We start from the raw sequence: 25,591 nt of genomic DNA, 5'->3' as shown, positions 1-25,591 counted from the left end.
GAGCAAGATGGACATGACTCTGTTGGCTAGTTTTGTAGAAAACACCACTAACAGCACTCTCTGTGAGTACTGAAATCTTTGCTGCGAGGGAATCTAAACAGAACTGTCTATTTAAAGAGATTTTCTGATATTTGTCTCAATGTGTCATTATGCTGTCACAACTGATGCATATAATGGACGGAAAGATGATGTCTTTTCTCTACGGTACTCTGTGATTGCCTGGAATTATAATTAGGACCCTGCTCATATGGTATTTTCCACACTCTTCTTGCTGTTTATTCACTCTCAGATATCACCTCCTCTCTCCTCCTGAATTGGCCCCGTACACTCATTTGCATGCCCTTCCATCATTGGCTGCCTGGATGTTACGCTTCAACAGGCTGCCTCCTGCTGATTGGTTGCAACTACAGGAGGGCATGGATGCTCTCTTACCAAAACAGGCATAAAAGGCAGTGTGTGTGGGATCACAGGCATAGAGGAGCACCCAATAGACAACTTTGAGGAGCTTTGAAAGAGCACTCCTGCCAGCCTGATAAAGTGGCAGGTGAAAAAAAGCAAAAAGAAGCTCAAGAAGAAGACTCACAAGAAACTGCTGAAGGGAAAAAATTCAAGGAAAAACAATTTAAAAGAAGAGAGTAAGTCTGACAGCTGTTGAAATTTATAGTGTCAGAGACTGTTGTAACCACTAAGAGGAAGTGAGTGCATTGAGGCAGTTTTTGTGACACAGTTTTTTCTTCACTCATCCAGGCCATTAAAAAGCAGCATGTCTCTGGAGGTGAAGGAGAAGACTCAGGTGCGTCTAGTGTTTCTGGGGGCAGCAGGAGTGGGCAAGACAGCCCTGATCCGGCGCTTCCTCCAGGACACCTTTGAGCCCAAACACCGGCGCACAGTGGAGGAGCTACACAGCAAGGAGTATGACCTCGGAGGGGTCAAGGTCACCGTGGAGATTCTGGACACCAGCGGCAGCTACTCCTTCCCAGCCATGCGCAAGCTCTCCATCCAAAACAGCGATGCCTTTGCACTGGTGTACGCTGTGAATGACCCAGAGTCGCTGGAGGCTGTCAAGAGCCTTCGGGATGAGATCCTAGAGATCAAGGAGGACAAGTACACACCGATTGTGGTGGTGGGGAACAAGGCAGACCAGGAAGACGAGCGTCAGGTGTCCAGTGACGATGTGCTGTCAACTGTAGAGCTGGATTGGAACAACAGTTACCTGGAAGCCTCTGCAAAGGAGAACGCCAACGTGGTGGAGGTGTTCAAGGAGCTCCTGCAGCAAGCAAACCTTCCAAGCCGCCTCAGCCCTGCATTACGCAGACGCAGGGAGACCTTTCCGAAAGACACCAGCTTCCGGCCGCCTATGAACAAGACCAACAGCTGTATTCTGTCTTAATGGGAAACAGAGAAGAAGAAATGTCTTTCATGAAGGGACAAGAGATGAGAGGACAGAGGGTATGATGTGCATCTCAGTGCTGCTCGACAGAGGAGGAGAGACAGAAAAACTTGACTTCAGTCAGTGTGGGTGTAAAGTGAAGAGCTGCCTACTTAAGATACTGTAAGTGATTTTGGACCAACAGACACTTCAGGGTTCACAACTGAGAAGAGAAGGAACTGAGGAGGAGAACGATATTTAGACTGAACTTGAAAAGACTGCAACCTGAAATATTATGAACCTGAATTAAATGAAGTGGAGAGTAGGACATTAATTACTCAGTTGTTTACTTGTTGTTGCTGCTTATTTGGTGACGTGCTGCAGGTGTTTAGATCAATGTATAGCTTTTGGATTTCTATTTAAATGTTCACTCACATCAAGATTTTTGGACTGTTGCAAACAGATTATTTACTAAGTGAAACTGTGTGTATATATATATATATATATATATGTTGTGGTTTGTGCAAAAGTTGTATCTATTCTGTAAAATGTACTAATTCACCTGTAGCACATCATAATGTTTACATTTTTTGTATTTTGTATTTCAGTTTGTATTTGCAATTGAGCGTGACATTATTCTTGGGATTTTTTAAGTGGTGAAATGCAAATGTAAACTATAAATGCACTTTTCATTTTAGAATTACCACTCAAAATTATGTTTTTTTTTATAAATTCAAATTTTTTATCATCTCACAAATGGCATTATTTTGTTGTTTATTTCACACATGTAAGTGTAATGTGGATCTAAATGTGTAATAAAAAATAAAAGCACAAAGAGTGAAATTTGTTGTGTGAAATTGTTGATATTAATGTACCAGATGTATAAATTATCTATAAATTGTCAAGAAGCAAATTCACTTCTAAGTAAATAATTACGTAAACAAGATAAGTATTTCAAAGCAAATAAATTAATCATTAATTATATTAAAATTAAAATAATTCCTTTAAGGGAATCATGTTAGTACAGCAATAAATGACAAAATAAACAAACATAACATACATGAGATACATCAGGGACATGGCCCATGCTGAAAAAATACAATTATATTGCAATATAGTAAAACTGCATTATAGGACTGCTGTTATTTTGGCAGTTATTTGATTAATTTAGCATATTTGAAGCAGGAAGAGTTATTATTCTTGTTGACCCACAGGGAGTTGTGAATTTTTACAGTATTTCAGAGCTTATTTCTTCATGGGGTCAGAAAAATGCAAACTTACTTTCAGTATAGCAAACAGTTTTTTTTTTTACAGGGAACACATATTTTTATGTCCTTTTATGTAGAAATTACAACACAAAAATGGGAACCAATACAATAAAATCACATGATAAAACTGTACTGTGAAATACAGAAGTGAAGATTAGAGGCAGTCACACTGATAATCTACTTGTCAAATATCACTGCTTGTGTTACAAAACTGTGATTACTGATTACTTTGGATAGAGTCCCAGCATGGTCTGTTTCTATAATTACTGCTCCAGCATCCATGCAGTCATAAAATAAGATAAACAAGCCCACAAGTGTCAACAAATGTATCACCAGAGTAGTTCCTGTTTCTATTTTTTATCCTTTTAAACGCAAAAAAGTGACTAAAACACCTAAATTAATGTCTAAAGAGAGCTGAAATATAGATAATGCAAGAGCTTGAGCTCCAGGTTTTCTCAGTTGGCTGCATCCTGCAGTATATTAAGATCTATGCTACCATCTGTTGGTGAAAAACACACATTACATTTACTAAAATTAGCAAGGGCTCAGTGTGTGTGTTACCCTAGTGTCCTCTGTGGTACCTTCAATTAGACGCCTCATGTTCACATGTGCATGTTTAAGGTTTTAAGAAAATGATTTTGTGAATGACTTTTATATTCAAGTGAGCAGACTCAAACTTCTCTTTAAGGTCCCCTCCAGACATGTTTTGAGATGTATATAAAATACTCTACTTTGAATAATAATTTGTGTCAAATGTGGTTTTTCCACAAAAAAAGTTCAATTATCTCATTTAAAATCCCTAAAATGGCATCTACTCCTTCTCCCACATAGAAATTCAAGAATCTATGAATATGCAAATATTTTTCACTTCCAAAGATTAACTGCTGGACACAAGATGCCTCCTACGTCACTGAAAAGTCTATCCTCAATGTATGTTTACTTACACAAGTTTGCATAAGTTGAACACTGGACCAGGATTGGCTCCAAACTAGTTGTGATGTCACAAATCATGCTCATAGGTAGCCTACACGCCTTTAAACTCAAAGTAAGCACAGAGAAACTTTCTCCTTTCAGCAGATTGAATGTGAAAACAGCTTTCTAGTGTCACACTCTGCACATACATCATTCTGCAGAGTGAAGCTCAAACTGTAGCAACAAGAAGCAAAACACACTTTTTGAGCGAAGGAGGAGTTTTCATTCATCTTTAAGTTTTCATCAAGTTTCAAAGAATGTGTGCTGATCTTATTGTCCATCATCAGTCTGGAGTGACTGGATTGACTCAGTGTGTACACAGAGTCTCATGTAGCAGAGCTGGCCATTTTGAAGCAGAAAACACAGGTTTAAAGTGAACTGAAACAGGCTGAAAAATATCACAAACACACTTCCCATCTCTACAAAACAATTGAAATTTAATATGACAGCAAGTATGACGACCCAGTTAAAGAGGCAGCATTGACTCTGCTAACCGGCTCCAAGTGTGAGGGGACAGCACGCAAAAGTGTGAAAAAGAAACTCAGCTGCCCTTTAGCATCATAACATTTGAATACTATATGGTTCAGCTGCACTCTTGTCTAACCGGTTGACAAAATGGACCATTGTGTAGTTCCTTAAATAGATGTACATGGTTCCCCTATAGGCAACCTGCCGAGCAGAGACAGTTGTAGTGCTCAGGTCCAAGTCCCCCCCCACCCTCCTCTCACCCCCACACACACACACACCATGCCATCAGATTAGACTGAACCAAGTTTCCTGTTTTAATTTGAGGAAGTTACTGGGTAAACGTTTGTGGGCAGTTCCTCTTTCAGTCCACATTTAAACATTCTTCCGCACTGTGCTCTTGTTCACTTGTGAAGGGAGGGAGGCCTAACAGCTTCACAGTCATTCAGGTGTGTGGATTTGTCATCTCATAACATGGAGTTCTACTTTTGATTCATTTTAGGTCAGAGATGGATATTTGAGGTTTTCAGAGTAGACATTTTACGCAGACAACCTTCACTCTAGCATTGTTGTTTTGATCAGAATTCCACGGTTAGGTTTTTTAGCTGCAGCGAGAGAGGCCATTCATACACTTATGATTCGCTTTCTCAGATGTCTTTGCCCCTGGACTTGGTCAAAGCTCCTCAGCAGATTTAAGGGACTCTGAGGCGTTTAGAACAAGTTCAGGGTCCTGGACAGAACACAGCAAGATTACTGAACTAAGTAATGAAATGTCAACCGTCTATGTATTGCTTATATATAAATGTATTAGTATCTTTGGTATATTCAGATTACTACAATGCAGGTTAATTTTTTCTGCCTCTTTAGAAGAATAAATATAACTCTAGAATGCGTCAAATGCCTAAATTTACTCTGTCTGGGCCTTGTTGGGGCATGTGTCAATGTGTAAGACACACTAGTGAATGAGTCACTTATTATTATTTTTGTTTTTAGAGAAATGAATGTTTGTAGTTGAATTAAGTGAGAGGTTACATGTGGGAATAATAATCAGCCACTATGTCATTTAAAGGCTAATTTAAAGTGATTATATTCTATATACCCACAGTGTTAGAGCCTCAGCTCTGCATTACAATCATAACTGGTCATTTTTTGGTGTGTTAAACTTAAAATTGTATTTCCCCCATCTTCTTATTTTAGGAGGCATTAAAATGTTCATTTACTTTTAGTGTTAGATAATGTTACACATACACACAGCACGAAAAGACAGGATTTACAGTTTTATGAACAAGAAAATCAGGACACGTTACAACAATCTAACTCCAGTGCCCTGCCTGCATAACCAAATCTTTCAGCAGCGAGCCGCTTCCTGATAAGTGCTGCACTGTATGATATACCGCAACCATAAAATGACAAGCAGCTTTATGATGATTATTTTTATCAAAGTGTAGCTGAATACTGCAGTGTGACATTTCATGCTTTTCCATGCTTCATAAAGCAAGCAGCCTCCACTGTGACTGAAACTGCTACTGAAAGCTTAGATTGAGGTGTGAAGCCGCTGTACTGTACATTTCTGACAGTTACAGGAATTTCCTCACTCTTCCACCAAAATGCAAACCATACTTGAACTTTATAATGAAAGCTGTGGTATTTTATAACTAGTTATCCAACTATACCAAAACTTTTATCATTTGAGCAGTGTTTAATAAAAACAAAACGACAAAAAAACAACTTTACTCACTCAAGAAGAATAGCTTTATTTGCCAAATTCAGCAAAAATACTGAGAAGCCGCACACGATACACTATGTTGTGCTATTAATGTCTCCAGATGGTAGGGGGACATGTATTACTGAAGTGACACATTCTGTATTGTTTGTACAGTCCAACTATGTAACACATAAGGAAATATAACGCTGCTTCATATGGAACATACAGTAAATAGAGCAAATTTCTGTGAACGTGTGTCTCAGAAAATTTAAAGTTAGAGTTAAAGAGCAGATTGAAGTAAACTGTTGATTCTTGGTCCTCATGTGTGCTTGGTCACGTGTGATTGGTTTGTACAGGAACGTATATATGCGCGTTGTTGCCTCAGTCATCCACGGCGATGTTGCGGAACAGATAGGCCATGGACTCTCCGTTGTGGATGCGCCGGATGGCCTCAGCCAGGATCATACTCACATCCACAGTTTTGATTTTTGGACACTGCAGCTTTTGCACCTCGTGGGGAACAGTGTTGGTCACCACCACCTGGAGGTGAAATAGAGAGAGAGTCTGTTTGTTTCAGACTTTTGTGCCCTGAGTATAGCCTCTCAGGCAGCACTACTACCTCTTTTCAAGCTGCATAAAATCTATACACCCTGTGCTAAAACTGGCAAATAATATGACCGCCCATGTAGCTAACTCTGATTCTCTACATTTTTACATATATGTTATTCAAAACATGAGCAATAGATTAGTGAAGCTTGATTTATTGGTTCCTAGAATTAATCACTGCATGGAAAACAACTAATAAATCTCACATAGGAGATAGCACATACATTTGCATATAAACAAACCAACAACAAAGTTACCTTAATGATTTACTATGTGAAAACTTCACTCTCACAATTCACAGATAATTACAGCCATTTCTCACTCTGTATCTTACCAACGCAGCTACTGAAAGGAAAAAAACAGTGCTGTAATATTTTTGACAAGGTCTGTATTAAATGAAATCAGTGTATTATGTAGACAGAATGTCAAATTGTTTCATATTCAACTCGTACTTGTAATTTGCATCTCAATGTTACTAAAATGTTAATTTATCATGTCTGTTATTAAAACTCATTTTTACATCCATGCTCTCTCCAGCTTCATTCCTTATGCAGCATTATTAAAGCATGAAAGACTGTGCATAAATAGTCTGACAAATAAGGCGTTAATAAATAAGCAATTACACATATCTAAAACTGACACAGTTCTGTTTCAGAAATGAAGATTTTGACATTTAGGAAGACAAATATCACTATATGCCTCCTATTTTCAGATATAGAGAGTAAACCAATTTACTGATGGTAGTTCTAGCTCAACTTTTTGACGTATTAAAACACATTTAACACAGTTTTCCCCCCATGTTTCTGTGAATTACAACTTCAGTGGAAGAAGAAAGGATGACACATGATTTTACCTCATCGATAGCAGACTCCTCTATTAGTCTCGGTGCCTCGGCAGACAGCAGGCCATGTGTAGCCATGATGTAGATCTTGTAGGCCCCCCTCTCCTTCAGGATTTCTGCTGCTGCAACAAAGTCCTCCACATCATCTATGATGTCATCCTGAGAAAATGAGGTTTAGTTTAGTATTTCGTTTTTGGGAGTCAACGTTGTATAAATAATATTTCTGTTGAAACTGTCGCTGGGGAAGAGGCGGAAATGAATCTATTTAAGTACAAATATCCCTTTTCTGAGAAACATCATCAGTGAACTGACTGAACAGTAAAATATATGCCACACAGAAAAAACATTCCACAAATTTGCATATGAATTAAGCAGCCCCCCTCCCCAAGTAATTTACCTTAATGATTTAATATGTGAAAACGTCACTATCATGACATAGGATTACCCAATAATTAAAGCCATTCCTCACACTGTATCTTACCAGTGCAGTTGTTTTCTGGGCTCCTATATTTCAGTATGAGGAATGAATTCCTGAATTATTTAAATAAAAAAGTAAATCACATAAAATCTGGAGGTCTTACGATAATGATGGCGATTCTGCCTCCTACATCTCCGACAACAGTGATAGGTGGCTTCTCCTTCGCCATCATCACTGAAAGACACAGATTAAAAAAAAGGAACATAACTTTCAGGAAAGGAAGGATCTTGAAAATCCCAGTCAGGAGTGGATTCTTGAGGGCAGGTAATATAGTAGGGAGATTTGGTGAGAAACGGGATTTGGTTAAAATCTGCAGACATCATGCAAGACAGCTCAACTCCAACAAGCTTCCAGTTACCACAGCACCAATCCAATGACTGCAGGGCATTAGACTGTTAAGATTTTGGCAAAATAAATCAAGTTATTTGAGGGACCAATTTGTCAAACACAAGACTTAATTTATATGGTTTAGTTGCATAGTTGGTATAGTGGTAGATGGACAAGTGAGTGTAGAAGTGAGCCTCCTTTAGGAACCACCAGACCAGAGTTGATCATTACTTGTAATCTAATTAAATACTATGAAACTTATCTTGGAGCTTGTTTATAGTCCCCCAAATTGAAGTCTCTGAACCCTGACAGGCATATATGAACGTTCCAAGTACTTGAAGGGATTTCAAGTAATAATCAACCCAGGTCTAGAACCCACCACATTCAACTAGTAGGGTCCCCCATATGGAAGCCCTGACCATGCCAAAAGCTTCCTCGGAACAAAACAAGGCACATTCAGAGGTCAGTTCCCAAAATTCATCACGGACGATCCAAGCAAGGCCTCTGGTGTGTGTAAAAATGTTTGTGAATGGTTGCAGATTTCTGGATTGAAAAGGATGCTGGGAAACTAGAATCAAAATCAAAGTGAGGGTTTTTTCAACAAAAAGGAATCAAGCAGTTACTGAGCCCACAACTCAAAACAGAAACTGGAGAACAAGAACACAAGTCAGGGCGGGATTTTATTGCTTGCGGCATGATTTTGTTCATTAAAAGCGATGAATGAACGACAGTATCTAGTTCTTAATCAGCACTGTTCAAAGTTATAGGTGATTTCATAACCTAAATCTAATTAGTGGATTAATTAGCATGAGACATTATAATGAAATTCAATTATGCAGTGTTTCATGTCTCAGCTCGGTCTTCAGGCTCTATTCAACCTCCTAAAAATTCAACATTTAGCAGCCTGAGGATTGACATCTGCGGTGACTAAGATAACACACGACTAATCTCGTTCATGTCACAATTTCTCGCTCGAGTAATAATTCTTCATTTCACAAGAACCAAAATCATTTCGACTGAGAGGAAGAGAGACTGAGGGCTTCCAACAATTATCTCAGGGGAAAAACTATTTTCACCTCATGATCAAAAAATTAACATTAAGTATTTTCCCTTCGCCTTGCCAAAAGGACAGCGTAAACATAAAACATATACTGCCATCATCATCAAGAGAGCAACCTGTTGGCTTTAAAAGCAAAGTCTGGGACAGAAACGCTCCAACTGTTTCATTTCCTCATTCATTTGAATTCTCACTGCTAAAAAAATCCCCTGTTTGACTCTGAACTAAGCTCCCACAACAATACGAAGGTATAAACATACCCCTTGGATTCCTGTTGATCAACAGATTTAACTGCACAGAAAAGGTAAAGTTCTGGCAAAGAGAACGTAGCTTGAAAAGGTAATCCAAGTCCTAATCCCTTCATAACCTCAGACGTAAACGGGAGCTAGTGTGTGAAATACCTGACATCAGTAAGGAGGCCATCAATATTCAAGGCAGCTTTGATTTAGCTCCAGCAAAATAAAATGGGCTGGCAGGTTTGCTGCACTGGGGTGAGACATTCACAGTCCTGGACTTGCAGGGCAGTGAAATATTGTCAGTTACTCTGACTAATTGTTTTCATAAAAAGCAATAAAATGTAATAATGAGGCTGGCATAATTTCCATTTTTAAACAAGCATATTAAAAAAGAGCCAATTGACTCTAAGAAAATAAGCTCCCCATAACTGGCCACCAATCAGAATCAGCCAATAATATAAATGACGTGATTGGTGGTACTTAAAACTGTTTTGGCCTCTAAAAGAGCAGTGGAACAAGCTATAAAGACAACACTGATATATTACTATTTTACAAAGCTATGAATTTAAGTCCAACATCCACTTTCCTTTAGCTCGGTTTTGCTCTTCAACTCCAGGAGGTGAATATTTGGCTCTTTTATTTGCTAAATGCTTCAATATGTTCAGCAAGTAGATGCTAAATTTCTCTGTTGCTTGCTGAGCAGGTAGTGTAACAGTGGGTTTTTAGAGCTTTTTCACCAAAAACAGCTGCTTTCTGTGGCAAAACATTTTGATCTCCAACAGAGTTTTCACTGTCCAATCCATCAAGGCTCAAGTTGCAGACAGTAACAAATTCCATTCACAGAGATTGACCACAAAAGTGACTTTGTTTTCTATTTCTACTCAAGCTGATTTTAGCATCCCTTACCAGTATTAATTGACATCTATTAAAAAAGGGACCATTTCACTATAATTTGTGATTGTCTGGATGTAAAAGAAAGAGGAAGCCCTCAGTGACCCATTCTGTGATTCCATGCAGGGAGGAATAAACAATCAACAGGAGGCAAAAATGGATTCAAGCATCATGGTCATACTTGGGAGCTCTATCCCAGGGAATGGGACCTGATGTCTGCTGCCTGCTGTTGGCAAAAGATAGGACATACAAAAGATATTAAAAAGGTAGAATTAGACATAAAATTGACACAGACAAAATACTACAGCACACTCAACGATGTCCAAAACAAACTACTGCTTTTCTGAAGAAGAACTTCAAAATCCCAGAAGTGTATTCAGAGGTTAGAGGCCTTTCTGTCACATGAATTGACATTTCACATAATCAGTTCAAGTGTGAAGAGAGAGACGGCTGGAATGAGTGTGATTCAGCTCCTGCTGGAGAGGAGAAAGCTGACGTAAAACACATTTCCCAGTCAAGAGGTGAAATGAGGTGGATGGTAAACTCGGCTGAAAAGAGAGCAGGCAGGACAAGATGTGATGGGGGGGGGGGGGGGGGGGGGGCTAAATCTGGCTGAGGAAGAAAAGGAGGCAATGTCAGTCACTGCCTGCAGTATTTCACAGCTGGGCACCACAACGTCTGGGGTAGGGCTGACCTGAAACAGGCTAAGAAAACTCTGTGTGTGTGTGTGTGTGTGTGTGTGTGTGTGTGTGGCTGCAGGGTCAGCATTGTCATTACTCTTGTCTTCAGCTGGCCATTTTAGGCAGCATAAGGAGACTGTGAGCCAAGGTTAGGCCTGCTTCTGGTCTAAAAGCAAAACTATGTAACATTTGAAGGAATAAACACATTCCTCCAAAAAAAAAAAAAAGTTGTATTCATAAGCATTCTAACCCAGTTCAGTACACTGAGGGATTTTGCTGCTACAGCCTTATTTGGTCTGGTATGACCAGTAACTAATGGTTACTACTGTTAGCTAATATGAGCAAACTTAAGGTATTGCTATTGCTGTGTAACTGGCATTACTGGTCATGTAATTGTCACTTGTGACCACAGTGGCCGCTGTTCACCAAAAGGTTTCTGGATCTTATAAGGAACATGGTAAATCATATAACAAAGATCCATAGATGTTTGTGAGATGTTATGTTTAACAATTTAGGGAACTAAATCTTGGTTCATAATGTTTGTGTGGCTAGAGACATGTGAGCAACAGATGGCCACATACAGTAGCTTGGCATTCATTCTTCTCACTGATGACTACAAAGCTTGAAACTCAAGCACTCTAATACCCCTGTTGGAACATTTGCCACCCAACAAAAGAGCTGAACTGGCAAGCAGTTAAGGTTTCTCTTTGTTTAGCCAATCCTAGACAGGTTTATAGGTCCTGAGAAACCTTGACATTATGCAGGTTATTTCAAAGGCAAGTTTCCAGTCTGCAGTAGAAACACTCCACCCTTTTAAATCCTTTTTAAAACTCTTTTGAAGTTAATACAACTGGATTCAGAGTCTGTGTGCCTACCATAACACTAATGTTCAGTGACGGTTAAACAATTATTCTCATTTCACTAGCGTTGCATCCATGAGTAAACAGTCGCCACCATCCAGTAAAAGATGCAGAAGTGTATCGTTTTTGTGATGAACATATAAAATGCGTGTTGTTGAGCAAAAAACTGTTAATGACGGACAAAACACAACCATTTAGACGTGGCAGTCATTACTGGACTGTTGTTCTCTTGGCTGAACATGCACAATAATTACAATAAATATGAGGAAATAAAAACACCCGAGGCACATTCTTGGTGTCTTGGTGAGGCGCAGGAACAAGAGGAGCCGGCTTAGAAGATCTAAAAGTTTACTATGAGTCAACATAAACACGAGAAGGGACTTTCTGTTTACTTACATCCAGTAATTGAAAACCGAATAAGTCATAAATCTAAATTTGTTTTCAGTAATGCCGTAAGGAAACTTACAAGAAAAGCAAAGATGAAACACGAGCAGAGACAGAGAAACTTGTGAATATGCACGTGGCTGCGTTGTGTTGTCTTACATGGCAGCTCCAAGCCGGTGTGTCCCGTGGTGGTGCGGGACAAGGGGGGAGAGTGTCGACCATCAGCCATGTCAGACTCTGAATGATGAGCTTCCCCGTGCATCACCGCCAATCCCAGCCGCAGCCTCTCGGCGTAGGACTGAGCTCTGAGACAGACGGACACGCAGACACACAAAAGTCAAAAGAAACTGACAAAAACAAAACATACAAACAGATACGTAGGCAAAAGAGAGCAGAAAGAAGTTTGCACAGAAGCTTGAACACGCCGGACATAAATTGGTAATGCAATAAGACAAAAACACAATAAGGACGCATAAGAGGGAAACTGTCAACTATCACAGCAAGAGAAGAGATACACGTGTGTAAAACAGAGAACACAACTAGAGAACTTAGGGATGTCAGCGCTTGCAAGCCCTGAGCGTCCCTACCTTTTGGCAGCCGACGGGGACTTTGCAACAATTATGGCATTTCTGTAGTCTGGGATCTGGAGAGAGATAAATATTCTTTTCAGTGCTAGAATATTACCTGACCTTTGATCATACAGTATATAAAAGAATATTAAATCATTTTAACCAGGAAACGGCTTCAAATGAAGTGATGTACAGTCAAGTAATATCATTGTGATGCTATGACAAAGAAGAGCATCACCTCCTCCTGAATGTACTGGATGAGGAACGGGGAAGCTCTCAGGTTGTCAACAGGGAAGCTGAAGAAGCCCTGGATTTCCTTCTGGTGGAGGTCCATGGTGATGATGTGAGTTAGCCCTGCAACAACAAAAGGTCACATACATGGATTACAGGATTGGTAAATATGTATATTAGTCGGTTTGGCTTCAAAGCAAATTTCTCCAATCAAATGTGAGATAAATTATTTGGAATACAAGGAGGCATTGCTATGGGTAATAATCGTACCTCTCCTTCCACCCCTCAACTGTCATAGTGATACTTTCCCTGACTGAAATCTTTGTCATGCACATGTATACATGAAAAAAATGTTGATTAGAAATCTGATCAGACATATAAATGGCCAAGAAATCGTCATTCTCTGGGAAAAATCTACCTGGGGAAATCAAGTTTCTCTAATCCTGTATCCCAATTATGGAAACCAGGTTTCTCGCTCATAAATCTGGGTTACTGGAAGTAGTAGCAGTTACTTGCAATATTAGCCGCTCAGCAATGACAGTTCATACCGGCTTTAGCTAACATGGATGCTAGCAGCTTGCAGACAATGGATCCTCTCTTCCTCATCTTGCACTGCTTGCTGTAAGGAAAGTAGGGAATGACCCCGATGATGTTCTTGGCACAGGACGTCTTCAGGGCATAAGCCATAACCAGCAGCTCCATGATAGCCGTGTTGACATCTCTGAGAAACAACAGATGAAATTCAAGAGACTACATTAGATATGAAAACCAGCAAAAAAACACTGCACAGGTGTGCAAATAGTTTGAGCCAATGGGGAATCATAAGTCAGCAGCTGAATGTTTACAAAATCATGGTCTCATAAACCTTTGTACATAGAATGAACAGTGTGTGGCAAAGGCTAACCTGTTTTTATACCCATTGTTTTCACATAGCTTGTTATTGGACTCCATCCATAACTAGCTTTTTGTCCCAAGCCAAAAATAACCTCAAAATAGGGCCAAACAATTTTGAGAAAATATAATTGCATTTATTTTGATTGAAGTTGCAATTGCGATATGATTTGTGATATTAGAGGGAATGATCATTTATACACCATTATCCTTATTTTCATTGAAAAACATATTAAAATGATTATGGTGTGATTTTTGCGGGGATCTGTACTACACAAAGATGTCTGTAGAATATGCTATGTAGGCCAGGACATCTCTGTAGTATGACAATATTTCATTTGAAATTGGTATTTTGACACACATTTCTCAACGAATATTGCACCTCCTGTGACGTGAACATTGCAGTAGGCCATATTGCGAATTCAATAAAAATTTCGATTAACTGTTCAGCCCTACCTCAAAAGCTCCTGGCTGTCGCAATTTGATTGATCAAGTTGTAATAAAGGAGACACATAGCATAACTAAACATGACCTAAATATGAACTTCAGTGCAGGAAAAACCACATTTCTTCACAGGACATTTTTAAATGAACATCCCAACTAACTAACAGGGAAAACACTGAAATTTTGATCACGACAGTTTCGCTACTTTAGAAAGGTGAGGAGCTGTCGGTGTAACAGGATACTTTATGTGGTTGTTTTGGTATTGACAGTTTGTTGAAACCGGAGATCCCACACAGGCAGGTCAGTGTCCTGCTGGATCTGCACATACACACGCACACACACACATAGACGAGGCTCAAAAATGTGATGTCCCCTCCAGGTTATCTTTCAGAGCCTCCATCTCCATCATAGCAAATAACTGATTAACAGGGACAAACAGGAGACTAAACTGGTTCAAGTGACATCACTATAGTTAGGTAATGGCTTTCCTGTTTCTGCAAAGCATGATTTGGATCTGTAACTGTGAAAAACATACCCGGGACGCAGTAACCAAAGTAGACAAAGTTTTACTAAGTAATGGTTCTTGCCACCTGATGATTAAACTCCACTATTCACTCTCATCAACTCCTGCAAAAAATATTTGGGTGTTTAGCTTGCAAGGAGTTCAATTTAGTCTGCTGTTTGTTGCCCAGCTGGCTGAGTACAGTGTATTTTTCAGACCTTTTCTAACTGAGAGTAGCTGCCTGCTGCTGCCGGAAACAGGGGTGATTGACGTGGTGAAACTTGAACCAATAGTTCATTTGTGGTCTGTAAAATCGGAGCAAGGAGCCAAAAGGAAGCTAAGAAGCTGAGTATAACTGCCGAGTTGGGTGACAATTCTCTGCAGGCATTAAACACAATGATCTGCAGAGTTAAGGCTGAGGACTAAAAACATTAAACTAAAAAGGCATTAAGAGCTTCTCTCTGTCTCACCTGGGAATGGTCTGAATGATAAAGATGTCTTGTCCACGGACAGACTCTTTCACATCCACTCTAGTCTCTGAAAGCCAAACAAAAAAAAAAAAACATACACACAATGACTGTAGGTTCAAGCCATGTGAGACATCAAAAAAACCAAAAACACATTCAACATGGATATGAGTGAGCTGATGGATATTTCTCAGCCTTACCTGTATTTGACTCTTGATAAACCACCGACTTTCCCAACTCCACACCGAGGCGTCTGGGGAAAAACAAACAGGCAACAGTGTGTTACAAACACATAAACACACCGATCAGTTTTTCATTCATTAAAGTGTGTTAATGTCCTGGTGTGTACTAGTACTGTTGTTTTTAAATCGCTGTGTTATAACCAGGACTAGCTGGCACTCAGGAGTGTGACCCTGCAGTGTACAGGACAAACACAGACCCTTTGAAACTTATGGAAATACAGTATGAGGGTCATTATGTCTTGCCATATACATGTCATGCAAAGTTTACTTAAATTATTACTTATATTATTATGAAGGCTTTTACTGTGACCAGCACGTGCACATGTATGCACTCCATAAACTCTGGTGATGTGATACACATTCCCACGACCAGTTTTGTGCTCTTCCGCCGATCAACAGCTGGTGGCGCTAACACATCAATAAATGCTGCAATGCCAACAAAGGCAGTAAAAAAAAAAAAAAAGACTGTTTCCTTGAAAATATGGACGTAAACGACACAGGATAAAATATATTTAAACTACTGGCTTTGCAATAATTTCATGAGGAAGGAAATGCATTCAATATGTTGTTTTAGACATCAAAGATAAACTCAATGCATTTTAATGAGAAACACTGAATGTAAACAATTTTTAAGTGTTGGCAGAATTGTTGCAGTCATGAAGGAAGCTTACTAATTTAAGGTTTTGCCAAGTTCAGCAATGTAATAAGGCTGTAAATTTATCCATTTTCAACGACAAAACACGTCACAACATCCACAAAAAGCACATGGCTCAAACAAACGCAAAGTTGAGATTGACATTAACAGTCCTGTAGCGTCAAGTCAAAGTCTGAACAAGCCTACTTTGAATACAGCTGTGCCTTGGGCAGATAAGTATGCTGTTAATTTGAAAAGCAAACCGTGACATAATGGTGCCAATTACAAAAGCATGAACTCGACAGTCCATTAAAGCACGCCGCAGATGAGTGAGGGCTTGGCTCGGTGACAGTGGGAGGCTCTGCCAATACAGTCAGCAGGGATCCCATAACAAGGGAAGGCTTCAAGAATATTGCAAATACAACCCAGTTTGCAGCCTTATGATCTGCTTTCTATTTGTCACATTCACTGAAGAATTGCATGGTTACAAAAATAAGGATGACTTCAGTTATTCAAAAAAAAAAACAGCCCAGTCACCATGAGTGCACCTCAGTAAATACTCAGCACAGTATTCATTAACATTTTCTGTGTGCTCACGTTGTTATTTAACCTTTGCTCCACAAGAGAACTCTACTGGACTCCAGAGTGAACTTAATCTCCCTAATAATGTTTTGCAGTGTTGCCAAACAATGAAAACTGAGAAAGCTAAGCTCTTTTTCACTGTGTGGGCAAAGCAACTTCTGTTTGGCTGTCTGACAAGTCTGCAGGGCCAGGAAAAACACAGTGGCTCTCTGATTTCAACAGGGAAACAACAAGAGAGGATATTGATGTTTGCAGAGATCTGGGTCAGTCTGTCACTGTTTTCAGGATTTCAAACACATTATTCCTGTTGTTTTTTTATTTCCGTATCATTCGAATGCATTATACTTTAGGATCACTTGTTTTTCCTACCCTTTTTAAATGCCCCATGAATCATTGCCAGAATAATGTGTGGCTGTCACAACAACATCCAGAGTACAGTATCTCTGCCCTGCTTACGTTCTTAACAGAGCAGTGTATGCACAGTACACTCCTTTCATCACAATGATTCTAACTGACAGGTCCTTTGAATGTCCCACACCAACACCCAGAAGATGAAAACCCAGATTAGTCATAATCTAATACAACAAAACTTTCATCTTCACTGTATAGCATTGTGCATAATGTGTAGTTAATCTGCAATTATACTTGAGCAATGATGATTCAGGGGATTCTTAACTTTAAGTTTCCACCAGCAGATGGTTCAGTTGGTGGATTATATTCATGCCAAGAAATACATAAACTCAAGACTATTTTCAGGTTGGAAAAGCCACTTAAATAGCAGTTACACCATCAAAGGACACTTCAAGGTGACAAACTCAACTATTAAACAGAAGGAGAAACTCTGGGGTTAGTTTAAGTCTTTGAATTAAGAGCTAATATAATAATTTAATGCTTTGATTTAGATTAGAAAGTTTAGCATCATGTTTTTAGATAGAGACAAGTGACACCTACTGTATCCACAGAGTAAAGGACTACATAGACAATATACAATATTTATTTATTTATACTAACAAAACAATACAAAAGTCTAACCCAAGCAAATTCTGCCTACAATTTAACCGACTACTAAATACTGATGCAAAGCCTTGTTTCAGAGCGTATATAAGTTGTGGGTGCAAGTGACAAGTCAACAAGATAGAAATGAGTTTTCTTGCAGGCTTATTCTTCCCAGTAATTCTGTTACTGTTGTCGCTTCTGAATCTTTTGCGAGTTTAAAATGTTAAAACTTGTTGCTGTATGTTAAAAAGATGCGCTTGTCCAACCTGATTTATGTTTTTAATTCATTATTTTGCAATTTTAGGGGTATTACTCCTACTTTGTTGTTGTTGTGGACTGTTATTTATCACAGTGTCTTGTGCCGTCACACCATCGTCTTGTGGACAACATGTGGCGTAAGTGTCATGAGTTACCCTATGATTTCCATGTGCATGTTTATGTGTGTGTGTGTGTGTGTGTGTGTGTGTGTGTGTGTGTGTGTGTGTGTGTGCGCGCATGTTTTTATCGCCTAAGTGCACTGAATTCAAAACAATTTTCCCCCTTATTATTAAAATGATAATGTTGTTGGTATAATATCTTCATATTATTCCATGGTTTAGCTTGGGCCCCTAACAAAACATGTTTTTGTAGTGGCTGAATAAACACAGGCCCATGTGTCCATCTCTTGATTGTCCTCTTTCAGATGGGTTAAATCTTATACATTTTAGGGACATATGGTATTGTCTTATTGATGTGTCCCTTTGTGTCAAAATATATGGAATTAAATTAATGTGGAAGTGCTCTTTCTAGTGTTCAGTGATTGTGAGGAACTCAAGTGTCGGCTACATGAAGTGATGATGTCACTGATTATGGATTAGCGCCAGGTGTTTGATAGTATAAGGCTGTAAATGATACTTGTAGGAGACAAAGTGTGGTCGAAACGTCGGTTATTATAAAATAATTGGAGCAGATGTGCGGTCATCTTCCCTTCTAAATATGTAACAAAGACAAGCCAATCCTAAAAATGACAGACATTAAATGGCAATAATCATGATGGTATTGTACAGTTAACCCTCACTTACTCTGTGATCTTCTTGGCCAGCTCGGTACAGGCGGTGGTGGAGTTGGCAGAAAACACACGGTATCCACTTCTTGAAATGTTCATTTTCGGGTAACCATAAGACAACTTTGGAGTTTGAGAGTGAGAGACCAGAGACCTGTGACCCCCAAAACGCCTAATAGGCATGTTGCTTTGGAAACAATGTGGTATTTGGTCACGTTTCGCCTAAATTGTCCAAAAAAAGAAAAAAAAAAAGAAAAAAAAGTCCGTTGTTACGAGAAGTTTCCACACTAAAATATGAGCACTTGGTGGTTTAGACTTCTACCATGCAGACGCATTTTAAAGTAAGAAAAATAGTAAATCTCACTGTAGTTCTGCAACGCAACACTGTATGTAAACTAAAACAACAAAGAGCACATGTAACGTGGGAGCAACACTCAACATCCACCTTTGCACCGACCAGTCTACCACAAGAGCGACAGCAGATGGGAAGCTCAACTCTGTATTTCCATGCGTTTTATTGACTCTTTATCGTACCCAGAACACACACCGACGAACTAAAAAGGTACCAACAACAGCCTGGGCGCTGCTACAATGCAATAAAATCAAAACTCTACTGGTAACATTGATGCGTGGCGACTGTAAACTTTGTAGCAATGCGGTCGCAGCAACAGAAAAAAACCCGCAAAGACCATAGTGACGTTTAAGAGGACCAATCAAAGACTAGATCGAGACAACAGAGGGCGTGCAAGATACAGTGTTGACCAATCAGTGTGTGGGATTTGAGTGACCTACTATTAAAGCGCAACGAGCAAAATGTGGTGGTGGAAGGTTTTTTTTGCCCTACTTTTATCCTATGAGACAGCAATGTAGCGAGAGATTATATTATGCTTTGAGTGTAAGCAACAAGTAATACAGCTGTCAGAAATGTAGTGTTTGAAAAAGTACAATAATTCGTTTGGAAATGTTGTGGAGGAGACGTGTAATGTAGAAAGAAATGGAAGTTCTTAAAAGCAAAACTTTGAGGTATGAGTGGCATACCTCAAAGTCGTACTTATTTACATTCTTGAAGAATTCTGCCAACTCAGTTATGTTCTACAATATTATAAGATATGATATTAAGATTTGAGGAATCATCCATTCTTTTGCATGAGTATATGTGGATTTGATTGTTTTTATTGCACTACATTGGGTAAAATACAGTTGTTTTCTATAATAAGGATTAATGAGTCATCATACCCTACAGCTCTATTTGACATATATGACCTCATTACAAGTAAATACTGGTACTGTTGAAATACCAACAGGACTCATGTGCTGTCATGCTTTGTGGTAATTTGAATGTAGCAGATGATGATCATGAGGAATCCACACAAACTCAGTGTATCATTTTTTATTTTATTATTTGCAGAATAGAAATGATCAACTTTTTAGGTTAAGAAATATTATTTAGATACAAAGTAAGCTGTGTTGCAGCAAAATGAAGTGAGCTCTGCGAATGTGGCGACTTTTAATGAAAATAACATAAGCTTTTTAATTAAGAACATTTAACAATGCAACAATATACAGTAGGCCACAGTAGCAACTGTCATGTAATGACAGAAGGATAATTTACTCAAAGAGCAGAAAAAAACTCTGTAAATGAGTTTAACATGTAATAAAAACTACTCCTGCCAATATTTATGAACATAAGTAATATTGTTACACCTCACAGATGTAACAACTTAAACTAAGAATGTTATTTGACTAATAGTGATCTTATTGAAAAATGATGTAACATACCTACAACATGACATTATTACCATAATGTAATTTCAGATCAAATATTGTTAATAGTTTTTATATAATCTATATATTATGGACACATACTGTACATCACGGCTGGTATTGGTGTGAATATTTGCAGTGCAAAAGTGCTTACCAATCAATGGATTCACAGTAACTAAAAACAGTCTGATCAGACTTCTATATCGATCGAGCTGCACCCCAACTTTCCTGTCAATAACTTAGATATACAACTTTTCTTTTAGGTGTTTCTTGTTTTGTTTTGTTTTTTCATTCTGGCACCACAAAGACTGGTGTTCCAATGAAAAAGAATCATCATAAAAACATCCTGCTGTTGGCATCACACAAGAAAAGGTATTTATCTGCTTTTGTGCAACAGACCACAGCTGATCCAGTTTTGGCTCAGTGGATCACCACACCTACAGACGTCGCACCGCACTCTTTTCTGCATTCCACTTCTTGGGTGACACTCCGTTTTTAAATCTCATACAGACTGTGCCACGTGAAATAAAACAGTCTTTTGGGATTTAATCAATCAGCTCTGTGCAGCTGCTTTAGGCGAATATTGCTTCCTTGAAATCCCTGTCAGCAGTTTTATGCCTTTTTGTTAAATAAACTGTATACAGTACGCCTGCACACACCCAGACACCCATAATATTACTCATTTGTTTGGTTGTTAAGTTCAACAAAGACTGCCCTCTAGTTTAAACCTCAATTCACTGGTTATCTCTTAGGTCAAAGACCTGTACTAACCGACAGCAATTGATCTTTTTACTTCCTGTTTCCTTGTTTTCCTTCCCCTTTTTAGCAGTCAACACTGTTCTTCTATTTCTTCTGAAGAAGTGAAGTGTCTCTCTGTCAGCCTTTCAGCACCTTTTCTTTTAGAAGGTCCAAGATGACCTGCCTTTCTTGGCTCTCCAACTCAAATCTCCGTTCCCTTTCTTTTCTCTCAGCTCCCAGACGTTCCCTCTCCAGAGCAATCTTACCTGAGAATAAAAAAAGGGAAATTAAATTTGTAATTAAATGCCCCTTGAGGACGGTGACAGCTTAACAGTCAGCATATACTTATTTACTCCTTAATTTTAAAATCAGTTTTAAGCAAACTTAGTTCCTTTTGAGCTGACATGTATCTGTGCACATGTCAAGGCTCTTGTATTTTCTATAAATTGCTGATATGTGATGTGTTCATTCTTAAGTGTAATGGTTCCTATTACTTAGGAATTATATTAGATGGAAATAAATGAGATTCTTAAGAGTTTACCAACCTTAAAATAAATGGCATTGCATTAGTAGAAAGGACATTTATTGCCCATTTTAGTTACAATAATGTTCTGATAACTTAATCCGAAACAACTAACATCATTCCTGTCACGTAGTTTTAGTTTTTTTTTAAACTGTGGCTCTAAAACTAATCAATATCCATTTTTCAAGATAGAAATATCCACACAAAAGGAAATATATAACACAGCTGGGGTAGGGATATATATTTTAGCACCTTTTTATTTTTGCACAGGGTTGGATTTAGAACCACGCTACACTGCTCTACGAAAATCTTACTCCTCTGAATCTCTAGCTCCTCCCGGCGGAGGGCAAGCTCCTCCTCCCGCAACCGTTGCTCCGCCTCTGAGCGTTTCTCCAGGAAGCTGAGGATCTCAGAATAGGTCTGGCAGCAGCACTGGCAGGGCCGCTTGGCTGTCGGCGCCGCTGAAAGCTCAGCCATTTCCTCACGGTCTTCTTCTGGTTCTGCTGTGACTGTAAGTTTGTGAAAATTTACTAATTTCTGAAGGGGGGGGGGGGTCACGGATAGCAGTCAGCTACAAAGTAACACCTCTGGAGTTGGCATGGATTAATTGCTGAACGGCATTTGGGGAATGGAAAATACTTGCTTACCCAGGCGCAAGATCCTTGAAATTAAGGGTTGAGGATGAGGGACTAAAGTTATGCTACACCAAAAATCTGTATTTTGAGTAGTATTTATGCCCTCGACTCACACATGCCACTTGTCCATGCATTGCTTTCATCACTGATGAACAAAACTGATTCAAGTATAACCCTTGCGTGGACTCCCTCCTTGTCATGTTGCTTGAACCAGTTTGTCACAGTTACCTGCTGCTTTCAAATCTATTTTCTCACGACATAACAAATATTAACCATGTTACTCAGTGGAGTACCACCACGTACCATATCAGTGACAGCAGTGTGGATCACAGTTCTAAATCTGGTAGAGTCTTCTACTACTTCCACATTATTTAAGGTCTTATTCAACAATTAAGCAAACTCTCTCAGCAGGGTGTAATGATTCAGGAACATCACTAAGCCAATAAATACATTTTCTTTTAACAATGTGCTGTGGGTATGAAGTGATAGAGTCATGTCCTGTCCAGTGTCCTTGAATCAGCTCTTACCTGTAGTAGTTGTTTGTGTGATAGTGATGTTAGGTTTGTCCTGCTCCGGAAGGCTTAGTTCTTCTATTGCTCGCTTTCTCAGCTCGTCATCCTAGGAAGGAGAAGAAGATAAAATATCACGTCTATAACCATAAGAAAACTAGAATTATGAGCAGCAGCGACTGTTTCAGTGAGAGTTTGTAGAGAGAACATCTGTCCGATTTGTATGGCTAGCCTCAGTTCCACTGAAATGTTACAACAGACAATCTATCATCATGAGTGTAAGAAAAATTAGGTGTCAACTCTAAAAGACAACTGAGCTCTAATGAGAGAGGGTGGAACAGAGTTCTTACCACCATTGACAAAATGAATCTTCCCCTCCAACCCAGCTCAAGGGCACAAAACACCCTTTGTAAAAACAACTTTCTTGTGCTACAGGTATCCCCCCCCCTCCCCCCCCCCCCCCCCCCTCCTCCTCTGCTGAAACAACACACCTGACACCCACCTGGTACTTTATGCTCTCGCCACTGACCAGGAGCCCCTTCTCAGCCTCCAGCTCCAAAACCTCATGGAGCAGATCCTCCTTTTGGGCGTACAACCTCTCTGTTCCAAACCTGAGTACACCAAAAGCACACACACCCACACACACACAAAAGAGTTTTGTGTGTGTGTTAAGGTTTGTTATGGCCAAGCACACCTCCAATGCAGGGCTATTATATCCATAGGAAATAGTACAGTTTGCTTTACAGGTCCTGTTGACTGAGCCAACCTGCGCAAGCTGGGGAAGTCTTGTTTCTTGTAGTAGTCGAGCAGCAGCATGGTCCTCTCCCTACACCTCCTGGCATCCACTTCAAAATTCTCATCTTGGAGTGCTGCTGTGATAATCTCCCCCACGCGGGCCCAGATCCGTCCTGACAAAGATTAGCAAATTCATAAATCCATGAATACATGACCACATATTGTCCATATTTGTTGTGCAGAAACTGTAGCGCTCTGCAACTGAACAATACTGAGATGTTTTCAGGTGGATTAGTCCTTTAAAAAAAAAACAGGCTAACCTGGCTCTTTGGAGGCAAAGGGGTTCTGAGCAATAACTTCCCGCAGAAGGATGATGTCATGACGCGCTGAAAAGCGCACCTGACGTTTTCTTGGGGTTGTAGAAGGGCCAGCGAGGGAAAAACCTGAAGTTGGGAATACAATAAAAAAACAATAAAATGGATACAGCCTGGTAAGATTTTGAAAGACGGCAAGCCTGGTTCAGTGTTGGCCTGACTTCTGACCTTCATGATAATGAAACAGATACATTTGAATCTATATTTACATTATTATTGTTATCATTATTAGTATCCAGAGATACCAAGTACAACTTGGGGATATATGTGTGTGAAATTCACTATGATGTAGGTGTTTTCATTTGGCCAAAACCATAGGATTGCACTACTGAACTGATTCAAGTTTTATAATCATAATCTAAAACTTTTTTAGGAAAAAAAAAATATATATATATCATGAAAGTGTAGTCATATAATCACGTTATAAATGGTCATAATGGGAAATAAATTGGGCCCGTGTTTTGGTCCAGAGGTATAAATGACAGCAGTCTGTCAGCTGCAGCACTGCTGTTTGCCACTCTGTCATTACTGTTTTCCACAGTGCACAAGTGCAAGCTGCTGGTACCCTGCAGCTACAAGAATCTACATACAAACGAGACAAATTGCCAGTAAAGCATTGATAGCCCCACAGAGGCTACAGCACGTTCAATGCCGGACCATGCGTCAGAGGAGGCGGAGCAGCGTTTGTGCACGAATCGACAAAAGCCCCAAATGCTCTTTTGGGAGATGTTAATTTAAGTGTTTGAGAGGCGCGTTAGACGTGGAGGTGGTAATGTTTCTCACCGTTGTTGATCGGCACCTCCACCACTACCCGTTCCATGTTTCTGTTTGGTGCATCCGGGAACTGCCTGACGCGCACTGTACACGTCCACTCACCAGTACAGGTTCCCTACTGACGTGTAACTCAACTTGGCAGAGAATCAGAATCTGGCAAAACGGAGGAAGCGCTCGTCTGAGTTACACTTACTCAAATTGGCCACTAGATGGAGCCAGAGAGCCGCTGTTCAATGATTGTAAAGGAATCGGTGGAATATGATGTGGACATGATTGGTACATGTAAGTCTTGACTTTCTGTCTCCCAGACTCTGATGACAGCTGATGTTAGGAACAAGGTAATCACAGTGGACATTTAGTCTAAGTTAAATAACTGTAGTTTGTTCATGCATCTGCAAACAAACAATGTTTTGAACGCCCTACACAAAATATTTACCTCCATGTTCCAGATCTTTGCATATCAATTTTCATAGCCAACTGGGAAAAACTGATTAAGCCAAAGGTTGTCTGGATGTTAGAATCAATCTGTGGGAGGCTATGTTTTAATACACATGTTTGCCAGTGTGTTTGTTACATTTCTCTCCCTTGGGTTCATACTCACTTCAAAATATTTCAGTTTTCAGAAGAAGTTGCATGGATGTCTGAATGAGTCCAGATCCACATCTAAGATGAATCATTCATGAAACCTTTCCTGCTATGTGTGCTTTCCTCCAACTCACACCTGTCACTGCATCTCTCTCGCCATCTTAAAGTTTTGCTCATTTTTCTGTTTCTTTTGACATTTACCGCCTGATTTTCAG

General features: G+C 39.5%; 3 protein-coding genes across 7 annotated transcripts; 1 reads left to right on the top strand and 2 right to left on the bottom strand.

The window, feature by feature from the left end:
* The first annotated feature begins 408 nt into the window (after nucleotides 1–408).
* LOC122976917 (GTP-binding protein Rhes-like) lies at nucleotides 409–2,206 on the top strand. The gene is made up of 2 exons (XM_044345497.1): nucleotides 409–635; nucleotides 748–2,206. Exon 2 carries the CDS (start codon nucleotides 764–766, stop codon nucleotides 1,388–1,390), a length of 627 nt encoding a protein of 208 aa, XP_044201432.1. The 5' UTR covers nucleotides 409–635; nucleotides 748–763; the 3' UTR covers nucleotides 1,391–2,206.
* A 3,601-nt stretch (nucleotides 2,207–5,807) lies between these two features.
* LOC122978779 (phosphoribosyl pyrophosphate synthase-associated protein 1-like) lies at nucleotides 5,808–19,428 on the bottom strand. 4 transcript variants are annotated; one of them, XM_044345769.1, is made up of 12 exons: nucleotides 19,104–19,428; nucleotides 18,759–18,961; nucleotides 15,444–15,496; nucleotides 15,247–15,313; nucleotides 13,488–13,660; nucleotides 12,947–13,062; nucleotides 12,727–12,782; nucleotides 12,299–12,444; nucleotides 10,397–10,441; nucleotides 7,808–7,878; nucleotides 7,239–7,385; nucleotides 5,808–6,319 (listed from the first exon to the last, which is right to left on the bottom strand). In XM_044345769.1, the coding sequence occupies exons 2-12, from the start codon at nucleotides 18,920–18,922 to the stop codon at nucleotides 6,161–6,163; spliced, it is 1,197 nt and encodes a 398-aa protein (XP_044201704.1). In that variant the 5' UTR covers nucleotides 18,923–18,961; nucleotides 19,104–19,428; the 3' UTR covers nucleotides 5,808–6,160. The 4 variants fall into 4 exon arrangements, with proteins under 4 accessions (XP_044201704.1, XP_044201703.1, XP_044201702.1 ...); XM_044345768.1 differs by having other exon boundaries at nucleotides 19,185–19,428; XM_044345767.1 differs by having other exon boundaries at nucleotides 18,759–19,428.
* Nucleotides 19,429–19,741: 313 nt separating this feature from the next.
* Nucleotides 19,742–25,070, bottom strand: si:dkey-45d16.4 (scaffold attachment factor B1). 2 transcript variants are annotated; one of them, XM_044345771.1, is made up of 7 exons: nucleotides 24,801–25,070; nucleotides 23,964–24,086; nucleotides 23,675–23,816; nucleotides 23,411–23,519; nucleotides 22,927–23,017; nucleotides 22,079–22,273; nucleotides 19,742–21,507 (listed from the first exon to the last, which is right to left on the bottom strand). In XM_044345771.1, the coding sequence occupies exons 1-7, from the start codon at nucleotides 24,835–24,837 to the stop codon at nucleotides 21,380–21,382; spliced, it is 825 nt and encodes a 274-aa protein (XP_044201706.1). In that variant the 5' UTR covers nucleotides 24,838–25,070; the 3' UTR covers nucleotides 19,742–21,379. The 2 variants fall into 2 exon arrangements, with proteins under 2 accessions (XP_044201706.1, XP_044201707.1); XM_044345772.1 differs by lacking the exon at nucleotides 22,079–22,273 and having other exon boundaries at nucleotides 24,801–25,067.
* Nucleotides 25,071–25,591: the final 521 nt, after the last annotated feature.

This window comes from Thunnus albacares, chromosome 3, assembly GCF_914725855.1.
Source record: "Thunnus albacares chromosome 3, fThuAlb1.1, whole genome shotgun sequence".
Classification (NCBI taxonomy): domain Eukaryota; kingdom Metazoa; phylum Chordata; class Actinopteri; order Scombriformes; family Scombridae; genus Thunnus; species Thunnus albacares.
The sequence above is the reverse complement of the archived record's forward strand: the minus strand, read 5'-3'. Positions and strand labels throughout refer to the sequence as shown.

Excerpts from the sequence above, each read along its gene's own strand:
- LOC122976917 (XM_044345497.1), top strand. The coding sequence starts at position 764 with ATGTCTCTGGAGGTGAAGGAGAAGACTCAGGTGCGTCTAGTGTTTCTG.
- LOC122978779 (XM_044345767.1), bottom strand. The coding sequence starts at position 18,922 with ATGCCTATTAGGCGTTTTGGGGGTCACAGGTCTCTGGTCTCTCACTCT. Across the intron at positions 15,497-18,758 it reads CTGGCCAAGAAGATCACAGA|ACGCCTCGGTGTGGAGTTGG; the intron begins GTAAGTGAGGGT and ends GTTTTTCCCCAG. Across the intron at positions 7,386-7,807 it reads GCAGAATCGCCATCATTATC|GATGACATCATAGATGATGT; the intron begins GTAAGACCTCCA and ends TCATTTTCTCAG.
- si:dkey-45d16.4 (XM_044345771.1), bottom strand. The coding sequence starts at position 24,837 with ATGGAACGGGTAGTGGTGGAGGTGCCGATCAACAACG. Across the intron at positions 23,520-23,674 it reads GACTTCCCCAGCTTGCGCAG|GTTTGGAACAGAGAGGTTGT; the intron begins GTTGGCTCAGTC and ends TGGTGTACTCAG. Across the intron at positions 21,508-22,078 it reads GGAGCTAGAGATTCAGAGGA|GTAAGATTGCTCTGGAGAGG; the intron begins GTAAGATTTTCG and ends TTTTATTCTCAG.